The sequence below is a fragment of the Triturus cristatus genome, chromosome 5_1, assembly GCF_964204655.1.
Source record: "Triturus cristatus chromosome 5_1, aTriCri1.1, whole genome shotgun sequence".
Lineage (NCBI taxonomy): Eukaryota > Metazoa > Chordata > Amphibia > Caudata > Salamandridae > Triturus > Triturus cristatus.
The window spans coordinates 362374539-362387539 of NC_140587.1; the positions used below are offsets into that span (position 1 = coordinate 362374539).

Here is a 13001-nt window from a genome sequence, read left to right on the forward strand (position 1 = left end):
AATCTGGTGTCAAGGGTTTCGGCTGGTAGTGCTCTTTAATGTCGGTAGCTTACCTGGGCTTCATTTAGGAGCTGGGTTAAACATCAAGACTAATCCCAGATGACATACTGCCAGATTCAGAAGAAGGCAGAGTTGACAGCCATGTTTTCATGTTTAGAAGGCTATGATCATGATGTCAGGTTAGTAGAATAGTTTGGTGATCTGGTCTCGGGACAGAGAGGATCAATAGAATGGGCAGAATAGCGCCTTATTTTTGACTGGTGTGTCTTTTACAATGGCATCAAAGTTCAATATTTGCCAAGCACGTTGGATCCCTTAGCAATGTGCAGCAAAAAAACGGATGTAATATTTTGTGATTTAGGAACATGCGTAGCACTGAGGGTACTTTTGAGCCTTAAGGGCCTAAAATACTCATATTAATAAAAAGATTGATATTAGTACAGCATGTCACCATTTTAACATAATAGTGACATGTAGAGAATTACAATGACAGGAATATATATGTGAACATGGTAGAGATATAAATGGAAGTATGAGGATGAAATTAGTCAACACACAGGACCTGAAGTTTTAGATTTCTCATTGCAAATTACAGAACTAAAGGCATTGCTTAGCGGTCTTATGGAGTGTTGATCAATGGTTTTTGAAATGGTGGTGCCCCTTTGTCATGGAAGTGGTAATTTACAAACATGTCCATTATCCTACAGTAGGGTGAATGGACACTCTTCTTTTCTCCACCTTCTCGCTATAGATAGATTTAGGGTGGCGCTCCTTTTATTCCCTATATCGGACATCTCTACTCAAGATTGGTACCTCGCCTCAAAATCCTAGCATTCTTTCTCCGCTCAAGCAGCCAAACTATAGAATTTATTACCTCCAAACATAAGCCATGCATAACTATCTTATCTTGAGAAGACTACTCAAGAGTTGGCTGTCACTCTCAAACACATATGCACAGCATATGCCTGTGCATGTTAACATTTATAATTTGATTATATGTATGCATTTAGGTATGTGCCTTTATTAATTTCTTTGTACAAATATATGTATCTATGTATATGTAGAAATCTATAGGTTTTTTTTAGGTCTGCGTAACAAATGTACACATTACTAATTGTTAAATTATATATATATATATATATATATATATATATATATATTTTTTTTCTTTTCACTGAAAACAAACAAATGTTATGCTCAGATTTCATTCATACAAAACCAGTGAAATTCAGTAGTTATAGTTACCTGACTTATGACTTCAAATATTACATCACTCCTGGCATGGTCACTCACAGGATGATAACATCAGTGATGTCATCAGTGATGCCACTGACCTTGTCATGAGTGACGTAATATATGAGGTCATAAGCAGTGATTTGCAGGGGCATAAGTTATAGTTAGCTCAGGTAAATTTTATTGCTGAATTACACTGGTTTTGTACAAGTGAAATCTGAGCTTAACTATTAAGTCCTTCTAACCTTTGTTTTTTCAGTGAATTTCTAAGTTTTAAAAAAACAATTATTTGCCAACTATAACGTCCCTGTAACCTTTGTTTTGTTTAGTGAATTTCAACCTTTTTTAATGTTATTTCCTAACTTTAATGTCCCTGTAACCTTAGGCATTTCAATTGAACTTCTAAGGTGTTTTACATTGCATTTCTTAACTGTAATCTTTGACAGTGAGTGTGTGTGATTGCATGAGTGTCTCAGTAGTTCTGCAAGTGGGTGTGACAGTGTCTGAGTGGGTCGGTCAGTAGGTGTGTGAGTGTCTGAGTGGGCCTGGGAGTGGCTGCATAAGTGTCTCACTGGGAGTGTGAGTGGGTGTGTGAGACTGAGTGGGTCAATTAGTAGGTGTATAAATCTGTGAGTGGGTCTGTGAGTGAGTGCAAAAATATCAGAGTAGTTCAGTGAGTGAGTGTCAGAATCTCTGAGTGGGCCTGTGAGTGGGTGTCTGCGTCTCTGATCAGGTGTGTGAGTGGGTGTGTGCATCTCTGAGTGGGTCTGTGAGTGGGTGCATGAGTCTCTGAGTGGGTCTGTGAGTGGCTTCATCACTCTCTCGGTGGGTATGTGAGTGGATGCATAAGTCTCTGAGTGGGTCTGTGAGCGGGTGTGTGAGTCTCTGAGTGGATCTGTGAGTGGGTATATGAGTATCTGAGTGGTTCTGTGAGTGGGTCTGTGAGTCTCTGAGTAGGTGTATCAGTGGGTGCTTAAGACTCAGGGTGGGTCATTGAGTGAGTGCATGAGTCTCTCAGTGGGTCTCTGAATAAGTCTTTAAGTGGGTCTGTGAGTGAGTGCATGAGTTTCTGAGTTGGTTTGTGAGTGGGTGCATGAGTCTGAGTGGGCCTGTAAATGGGTATGTGAGTCTGAGTGGGTCTGTGAGTGGGTGCCTGAGAGTCTAAGTGGGTCTGTGAGTGGCTTTGTGAGTATCTGTATGGATCTGTGAGTGGACACATGAGATTCTGAGTGGGTTTGTGAGTGGGTGTATGAGTGTCATGACACCTGGTGGTGTGTGAGGACAGTCCTTAACATGTTTTGAGATGTGCAGCACTCTACTATTTTAGTGCTTTGTAGGGATACGGTCACATTATATAAAGTGACTAATATTTCAGGGTAGCTTCTACTGTGTGTGCATACATACACTGGAACATTTCCTAGAGCTTTTCCATGTGCAGGACAATATCTCTCATGCCCTTTTCATTATTATCACACACAATTCTCTCACTGTAAGGTTCTCATAGATGCTAGATCAATAACATATATCAGTTTTTAGAACCACACCCCTCACTCTCTACTGAATCCTGGGACATCCTTCAATGACAACATGGCTTTAATATTGATGCAGAGAAGCTTGTTGCCCCCAGCCAGTCTTATAACTGACCATTAGATGGCAAGTTTCAAAGGATTCTTCCCCCTTCTATGAATTATGTTGCTTTTTACACACTCTGTATTGTCTCTGCACTCTCAAAGAACTTAATTCCTGATTTAGTATTTTCTAAAACTCTCGGCCTAAGGTGTTTGCAAGCAGAAGCCTACAGAGGCTCCGCTGAGCCCACCCCTTCGGACGAAATTTCTTAATATGGGGAGGGGGCCACCCTCCCGAGCCGCTAGAGGTCCCAGCAAGCACCCCCTGGTGCCGAAGCTTTACGAAATGAGGAGGGAGGTACCACATTGCCCCCTCCCTAAGCCTCGTTAGACCCCGGGATGTCCACTCCAGGGGCCAAAACTTTACAAAATGGGGCAGAGCCGTGCAGCCCAAAGGTCTCTGGGAGCCTACTACCGTGGCCCTCCACTCTGAGCCATTATTGGCCCCAGGGACCCCATTTGCGGGTGCCACCTCACAAGCTATGTCCTGGAGAGCCCACCTCTGGGACATAATGTATTCCCTGTCTGCAGCAGTGTCGGCATGAAATCCTGTGTTTACTCTTGCTTTGCAGGAGCGTATTTTAATTTCCCACCAACTAAAACCAAAACTGCTCACGCCCGAGGAGAGCGTACTATTGATCTTTTTCCCTGCCCATCATGATGCTGGCAGGGAAACACCTCAAAATATTGCTCCTGTTTGGAGGGAGCAACATTAGTAGCTGCTCTCAGTGTGCGTAAGTAATACTAGCTCGTGCTCAATGGGGGTTGCTGTCTGGGGCCTTGGGGCTCAACTGTGTCCCCCAACATGAGAATGGTGGGTGTCCTAGTTGAACACCAGGGCACCCATGTTTAAGTTTGAGGGCTTTGGGGATGGGGTCTCCAGGGCTCCAATCAGCCCAGGGAGGGAACCGTGTTCTCACCTCCCCCTAAAAATGGCCCCAGGGGAAGGGGATGGGGTTCCTCAGGTCGAAATTGGCCTTGGGAAAGTTACTGCATGCCCACCTCCCCTTGGAAATGTCCTCGGGCCTGGGGATGAGGTCACCAGAGCCGAAATCAGCCTAGGATGGGGGGGTTGCCCCCTCTGTCTGAAAATTATGCCAGGCACAGGGGATGGAGACCCTGTGGCCGAAATTGGTCCTTGGAGGGAAGGATCACTCACGCCCGCCTCCCCTTTATTTAAAAGTGTGGGCTTGGGGTATGAGGTACCCAAGGCCTAACAAGGCTTGAGGAGGGGAAGCCTTTATTAATATAAGTAGCCCCAGGGTACGGGGTCCTTGGGGTCAGTAAGAGTTGATAACTGACACATGTAAAGTTGGGGTCCACCTAAGAGGTATATGTTGGTACTTGTGAAATATAATAGCTCCTACAAAGCCTGATAACTTAAATGAATTGCAATAGGATAAAGCAAAATGAATTATCATTTGACGCCATGTCTATGTCTCTAAAATAATCATGTATTTAGACAGATGAGATATACGTCAAACATTGCCACTTGATGTATAGATACATTTAAAGATGGTAACGATTAATGCAACAGTTGTTGTTTCCTGCTAAAACTGAGTCCGTCTTGCATGTCAATGCCCGAAAAATGTAATTGAACATTGGTCTTGACAAATATAAACATGGTGAAGCTGCAAGTGCACTGTCAGTCGAAAAAGGCGTGAGCCGAAACGCGTCCTGTTTGTTTGGTGATTCGGTAAATGAAACAGAGTCTTCTCACATCTAACGTGAGAGCAGGCTCTTTATTCTTTGCAGTTCCGAGGTGGCATGTGTATGTATATATATACTTATATATATTACCCAGTGACAGTCGCCACTGGGTACTTATAGTTATGTCTCCACTCGTTTTTTCATGGAAAGATTCAGGGTGATCTGTCAAGCGGGGGCCAAGAAAAAGGGGGAGGTTCTGAAACACAAAATCCCTATTCATTCTCCATAGACTTTTTATAGAAACCGATACCGCAAAAACTGGTGAACGCAATTACACTAAATTTGTCAGGAAGCATGCTTTTTGTGATTTTATGTTAATCCAATCAGTGTTTTTTGAAAAATTCGGGATCAAAAACATTTGTATATTTGGACCGCTGTATTTGTGGGACTTTTGTGAGTCCCTCGAACCCAGCTTCAAAAAGTGAGCATTTGGACTTGGTTAGGGTTTTGTATTCTCTTGGGCCTTGCCACTGTAATGGAAGCACTCTGACTGGCTGGCTGCAACAGTAGAATTTTTTTTGCAGGCAGCCATTACAGCATGACTTGGGGACTTAGTACCCTGCTTTGAGTTTGTTTAAAAAAAATAGATCGAAGGGGGCAGGGTCTCCATACCCTGCCCCTTAGCCCATGTGGGCGAGTAACAGAGGGATCCCCTGGGGCCAAAATAGAAAAATATAATTATTATGCCGCAGACTGGAGCCTTTTTTATAAAAGGGTGGGGAGCTCGGACAGAAACCTACAAGTTTCTCTTGTATATACTGATCAAGAGTTGAAATTTTCATGAACGCCTTCTACTTTCATTGCCTGCTACATTCAACCAATTTATAATCCCCCTGCGTTCCATACCATCATTAATATACTGAAAATGTTGCTTAAACTTAGCAGTGTAGACTTGTGCATGTCTTTGTACTCTTATTCTCTAAATAGTGATTCCTTTCACATCTTAATTGTCAGCTTTTGCCTACTTATCAGTTTTTCCCAAACCCTTGTTTGCAAATATTTTCATTGCTGCTGATTGTAGCTGGAGACCCCCGAACCAGGTGTCCTAATGAGGCCAAATTTATGAGGACAACACACAGATTTATAAGGACCAAAAACACAAATACTCTCCCTAATTTATGAGGATCAGGCACTAATTCCCCCAATGGTTAGCTGCATTAATGGTTGCATCCCTGTAACAATATACCTGTTTCAGCTATTCTACATTATTAGGTAACTTAAACAAGTACACAATAAAATGTTACCTGAAAATAGATGCCATAGTCCCAACATCTCCAAAGGGTAAAACCTTGTATGAGAGAACATCCTGGTAGGCCATCTTGTTGCATATACACTCCGTACAATCCCCCATGAGCTTCATTGTTGGACCACTCTTCAGCTAAATTACTTACACCTGAGAACAAAAGAATATATTACAGTGATGTGGAATATATCCCCAGATATGCAGTAGCAAGTGTGTTGATTCTGCCTCTTACATAGTTGCTCACAAAGCAGTAGGCCTGTGGTGTGGAATGCTTCACCTGCAGCACATCTATCATCCACTAAGACATACATTGCCAATATTTACACCTATAGATAACTTCTTCTGCAGGAACTCAGGCTGATGGAAGGAAAATGCTACATCAGACATTGATCAATCCTTACCCTGATCGGCTCCCTGCTCAAGGTCTCTGCAAAGCTTCAAAACCTTCATTTTTATATTATATGCACTGAACAAACCATTTAAAAAGGTATAGCTGACTTTGTTTTCTCCTGCATTGGATATATATTCCATAACCGTTTGACTCTATTCTACTCAACTTCTTATGATACCTTCAACTATGAACATCCGTCAGTTGTTTACTCTCTCATGCCCCTCTACACATCCATCCTATTTGTCCCATGCCTACTCTAAGCCCTCATAAATTGGAGGTCGTACTGTACTCTGAAGCAAGCTGGCACTCAGTGCCCTGAATTCTTGCATTGACTTGTGAAAATCAATGTATTAATAAAACCTAATATAACTATAATCCTAATACATATCCAAATCACTTAATTTCCTCCTAAGACCCACTTGTATCAGATATATCCTATTGGCAAGAGACTGTACATCTTGCATATTGTCAAAAATCAAAACCACCCTGATATTGTCACATGTAACCACATTTTGTACCCCTTGTAATGTTAATGGAGCTCTACAAAATTTCAGCCCTGAAACCTTCTATATTTTCCCTTGTGCCATCATACACAGCCAAGGGCTTCTCTTATCAACCTTTTCTATTTCATGTAAATGATAGTTTTGGTTTAAAACATCATACAATCAGATAAGGTGATTCCTCATTCGAATGAGCAGCAAATCAAATCATGCAATGCCACTGTGAGAAAGTGAACTTTTAAATTTGGGGTGGATGGTAGTCCATAGAATATCTCAAAAAGAGTGGGGGTCTAAGGGATATGATTTAAGGACTCAAACAGTTAATAATCCCCAATTCAACTTGTATATACAAAAAAGAAAAACTGTGAGTCAAAAGTAGTTTTGTGACCATAACGCAACCACTCAGTAAATACTGATCTAAATCTAACTGCTGTCAACAATGTCCCAAGTGTCCCAATCGGTATGTGTATGCATGAGAAAGATTCCCATCACCCACGACAAGTGGCTCGCTTCATCATTTGGGAACCTGGGAACTTCACCAGAGAACCATCCTCTACCAGATGGACGTAGATACTGGTTCAATGTGTGTCCCAAATGTATCTGTTGGTATATTGTCTGAATCGAGGGAGACCACGGTAATGATGATAAGGGGTGATGTATGCAGTGCACGTGATAAGGAAGTGATGGTTAAAATTGGTTACCAAGGCACAAATGTGTTTTTATTGGAGTGCTACCTTGATACCAAGATAAAATAAAACAGTGCTATGACAGTTTAAACAAATAACTGTGTTGGAAAAGACTGGTCCACCACAAGTAGGTCATGATCTTGTTAGGTCAAGTTATAGGTTTCAGTAATTTAAATATGTGCTCAACCCCTGGTAGAGGGATTTACTTAAGAAAATGTGTAAGGCATTTAGAAGTACCATACACGTAAAAAGTCAAAAACACAACACAATAAATATCTTACTCCACATTATAAACATGGACAAGAATCCAAGGAGCAAAAATATACAAAAATTCAAACAATCCAACAGTGGCAAGCGGAAATGTGAATTTTTAGAGCTTTAAGTAAACATAGCACCAAAAAGCTTAAAGCTCCAAAGGTAGTCAATGGTTGTGATAGAGTGGGACGTAGGCATTATTTCAGGACGATCATGAATGAGCCTAGGTGAGATACACCAATCATGTTTGACACGGTCAGAGTTTTTAGCATATTACTTAGTTTTATTTTCATGGACTCACAATCCTCCAGCGGAGAGAGGAAGCAGGCTGAACCTTAACAGGGCTCTACGGTGTCGGCTAGATAATAGACGAGGTCCCAGTGAAGTTGTAGGTTTTGGAAGAAAAAGCTCAGAGCAGGAGAAATTCAAATTCCATGCACAGAAAACTCCTCTCACTTGCCGGATACTTTTGGCACCTTCACCTTGTCAAGATTTTTACTTTTGGAGAAGGAGCTTCCCTAAAGAATTTAAGAATTTGCAAACCATCTGACTCAGTAATTCAGAGGGTTTGCAAATGTTAAGACCTTTTTAGAATGTACAAAGCCCATTTAATGATTTGGAAACGTTTTTCCATATTGTTAAACAGGTTTAGAAAACCATTATGATAGGTATTTGGAAGGAGCATGTTAAGGGTGCCCCTTCCAGATAAAAATTCTTTATGTTATGTATTAATGTTTTGAAATCGAAATCTGGGTGCAACACATTCATATTTTACCACTAACCAAAAGAATGTTGTAACCCATTCACAACCCAACCCCCTTGGTTATTGTTAAAAAAAACACAAATAATCTAAGAAAAATGTTTGTAAAACATATATTTATTTTTTCTTTTTGAATGCATCCCAATTCATTTAGAAAAATGGGCTGCACAGACATGGTAGTTTGCTGACACCAACAGGCCACCATGCCTGTGATCATTCATTACCAATGGTAGTGGGTCCAATTGGAGACTACCTCAATAATCTTTATGAGATGCACCAATTTGCGACCCACTATGATTTTGTATTTTGTGTTTTGTGAACCAACCTATTAATGCATGCGCTGGTTCACAAAATACAAATCCATTCAGTAAAAGTCAGTGTGGAAATTGTGACCACTTTTACTGAATGCATTTTGGTGCATGAGGCCATTAGTCTCCTTTTTGAATTCCCCAGCTGGGTAAGGAGGCGAGATGTAGTCAAAGAGGGTTCCAACAGGCTGGATGCCTTCACAGCCAGAGCCATCTCAATTGGATATGCTGTTGTAGAGAAAATCTGTTTCTTCAGCCCAGCCACAATGCACTGCAAGTGGATCGGCCTGGCAGGCTTGCCTAGTCTTCCGGAGGTCTTAATTCCAAAAATCGTCCAAGTTTCAGATTTTTCAAGGATGTTAAGAGGAGTACACTTACCACAGTAAAGGTTCCCAGGATATCAGGAACAGCACTTGGGGGTAAAGGTTCACTTCAGAAGAGTCCACTAGCATGGTCCAGGTCAGGTTCATATGGTGCTGGTCAGTTGTACTCTTCAGAGAAGGGGTTCTTGCAGCTTATTGTGGCCCTGTAGCTTATACAAAAGAGGTCAGCCAACTGACCCTTGGTGTCCACTTCATTGTCATGCGTACAAGTGGGAGCAGGTCCAGTCCTTCAGGTTTCCTCACAGGTCTCAAAGAGAAGGTGCAATCCTTCTTGTGTTCTTTCACAGGTTCAGAGTGTTACGAAGAGGGTGTCAAATGTATTCCCAGGACTATATTTTAGGTAGACCTTTCCTAACCAGTAGGGAGAAGTTCCCAGAGGTTACCCTACCCACTATTGCAGCAGTTCTCATGTGCCATACTGCAGACAATCACACTGTGCCCCTCACTCAACAAGTCTAAGATAATTGAACACCTCTCTTGCTGTGCAGAACCTGTGCACCAACCCACTTCACAGGGAATAGAGCCACCACTACGAATAGCATTAAACAGTGGCAGAAATGTTGGACTGCCAATATGTATGTTCCTTCAAAGTATTAATAAATAACCCATCAGCAGCTTGAATGTTGGATTACTTACTACGTCTTATAAGTGTCCTGGCTTTATTCACTGATATTTCAATTTGTATTGATTCAAACTTTGTAAAAGCCCCTTCAGAACCCTCCAAATTAGTAACCCTGTAAACTCAACGTATATAGTTAACCCAAGTCTTACCTGAGAGCTGTGATTTCAAGTGATGGGGTTTGCTTCAATTAAGTTCTAAAATACTTTTAAATTTGGCAATCTGACAGCCTTATTCTTAGCCTCCCAATATTTTCTATGCATTTTTCGTTTTCAATTTGATTCTTTTTTTAAACTGTTGCTCTTTATTTTTAATTAGCCTGAAAGTCTAATTAAATACAGGAATGATTTGCCATTTGACTATCCTGAGTTGTCTCATGGTTTTATGTTCAGAATAGAATTTCTTATCAAACCAGTATTATATAATGTCTAATCTATTGTGATTTTCTTTAGCTCTTTCAGTACAAGATAACTGTATAGTTTATGACTGCATTCACTGAAGTAATGTTATTAGACATCAAAGCACTATATGAATATTTAAGACCCTGTCACAATTCCTGCTATTCAAGGGTACGCTGTCATTACCGAGACCGTTTTTGAACATCACACATATCTTCCTTGTATAGACGCAAATTGCTAGACAATGCGAGAAAGAGTTCTCAATCTTGATTTGAGCTGTGGTTTAGCACCAACACAATCAAACCATCTAGGCCTTAACATTAAAAGAAGACCGATATGCGGAAATCATAGTGTACCTTGGCACAAGCAGCTTGTCTGGGTTTCAGGTACAGCAACACAACATAGATATCACAGTGAAAAAGCAAATAAATGAAAAGTCTCAGACCAATTCAATCTAATTTAATTTAAAAGACACTAACAGGACAGAAATAAGATGTTATGTTATGTTAAAAGCGCACGTACACCACAACGGTTTCATGGCGCTATAGGAGGAGATGCTGCAGAAGTGTAGCCAGATGTTTACAGATAAGCCTGTGTGAAAAAGAGAGTTTTAAGAAGAGTTCTGAACTGAGGAAAGGAAGTTTCAAGTCTAAGCTCAAGAGGGAAAGAATTCCAGAGTTGGGGAGCAAGGAACGAAAACCTCAGTCCACCGTGTTTTTTCCGTTTAAAAGGGGGGATGACAAGAAGGTTAGAGTGGGAGGAACGGAGAACATGAGAGGGTGTGTAGCGGAGAACCAAAGAAAGGATAAAGACAGGACCAAGGCTGGCCAAGGCTTTGAAGATGATACAGCCCAGTTTGAAGGTACAACGCTTGGCTACTGGGAGCCAATGAAGGCTCTTCAACAGGGGACGGACATGTTGATGTCGTGGTTGTTGAAAGATAAGACGAGCAGCTTGGTTCTGAACCAATTGAAGGCGGTGAAGTTGGTAGGCCGGGATGCCGGCATATAATGAGTTGGCGTAATCTATACGTGAAATGACTAAGGCCATGTTAACCAAAGTGAGGGCCTCGGTTGTTAGGAATCTCGAAATCTTGCGGATTCTGCGAAGATGGAAAAAGCAGGATGAAATCACAGCGCTGATTTGAGCCTTCATGGTCAAGTCTTTGCTGATTATGACTCCGAGGCTTTTCACAGAATCGGCAGGTTGAGGGGGATTACCTAACGTGGGAGGCCAGAAGTTGTTGTTCCAGGGGTTGGAGGTGCCGCCAGTCAAAACCAGTTCAGTTTTATCAGGATTGAGTTTAAGTTGACTGGCATTCATCCAATCACTGATAAAACATAAGGTAGCCTGGAACCTAGAAGATGATGATGGAGGAGTCGATTTTAAACACAAGTTGAAGGTCATCAGCGTAGTTAAAGGAGGCCACCTCGAAATTGCGAAGAGAACGGATCAAAGGAAGCATATACAAGTTGAAAAGAAGAGGGGAAAGAGAGGATCCCTGGGGGACTCCGCAGGTCAAGCTGACCCTCCTGGCGGAAAAGGTGTCGAGGCGAACAGCCTGCGACCGGTTTTCGAGAAAAGAAGAGATCCATTTTAAAGCTGTACCATGGATGCCAGCATCCCTGACACGGTCGATCAGGAGATTGTGATCGACCGTGTCAAAAACGGCGGAAGGATCCAGAAGGATGAGGGCCTGAGAGAAGTTATTGTCGGCCCCCTTTCTGAGTTCATCCATGACTGCAAGTAAGACCAGCTCAGTGGAGTGAGCTGGTCTAAAGCCAGCCTGTTGAGAGTCAAGAAAGGATGAAAGCTCAATAAATGAACTAAGACAATGGGTGACATGGGCTTCCAGGATCTTACTGAGGTAAGGGAGAAGAGAGATAGGACGATAATTAGTGAGTTTGGAGGGATCAGCGTTGGTTTTTTTTAGGATGGGGACGACCTCGGCAGCTTTAAAGGAGTCAGGAACTAGGCCTAATTTCAGGGAGTTGTTGAGGAGTGCTAAAGGGGGATCCGGGCATGTACAGAAAGCTTCTTGGAGAAAGTGAGGAGGGCATGGATCGGTAGGGGAACCCGAGCCAACCTTCTTTACAAGTATGAGAAATTCCTCTTTCGAGATCAGAGGTATCTGATCCAATACTTGTAAGTTGTTAAACGAGGTCACAGAGGTTGTAGGAGTTACTGGCGGAGGGATGCTACTCTTGATGGTGATGATTTTCTGCAAAAAATAATCATTGAGCGCATCGCATAACAGTTGAGTTGGAAGAGGTTTAACAGTTACTCTGTCAGGCAGAGATAGTTCGTCCACGATAGCAAATATATCTTTAGTTTTTGATGCAGAGTTGGTAATTTTTAGAGAGAAGTACGTGGATTTAGCCTGAATTATAGATGTTTTATAGTCATTTAGGAGCCCGATAAATGTAGCTTTCTTTTCCAAAGAGTAATTGCGTCTCCAACAACGTTCCGCCTGTCTGAGCGCTAGTTTCTTTAATTTTAAGTCCATGGAAAACCAGCATTGGGCCTCGTAAGGTCGTCTACGTGTGGAAAGTTTAAAGGGAGCAACACTGTTGCTGGCAGAGTCAAGCCAGCATTTAATATCAGCCGCCTGGTTGATAAGGCAGTCAGTTTCAACGGGGATGGAGGTAGAAAGTAAGGAGCAAAACTCGTCCTTATTTGCCCGGTTCCAATTTCTGGCCCAGAACTTGCCCAAGGTCAGGGGTTTGGTAGGGAGTGAATGATCTAAGGAGAATTGAATAATATGGTGGTCGGACCAGGGACATGGAGAGATGGAAAGGGAGGAGATAGTCAAATTGGCAGTCCAGATCTGGTCCAGGATGTGGCCCTTGACATGAGTAGCAGTGCGGATGTGTTGGGCGCAATTTAG

At 42.1% G+C, this 13001-nt stretch overlaps 1 protein-coding gene across 1 annotated transcript in view; it reads right to left on the minus strand.

The window, feature by feature from the left end:
• Positions 1–13001, minus strand: part of LOC146830893 (fibrocystin-L-like) — a 533569-nt gene that overhangs the window by 135864 nt on the left and 384704 nt on the right. The window contains exon 65 of the mRNA XM_085603812.1: positions 5816–5964. Within this exon, the coding sequence (XP_085459938.1) occupies positions 5816–5964 (149 nt within the window). The remainder of the gene's footprint in view (positions 1–5815; positions 5965–13001) is intronic.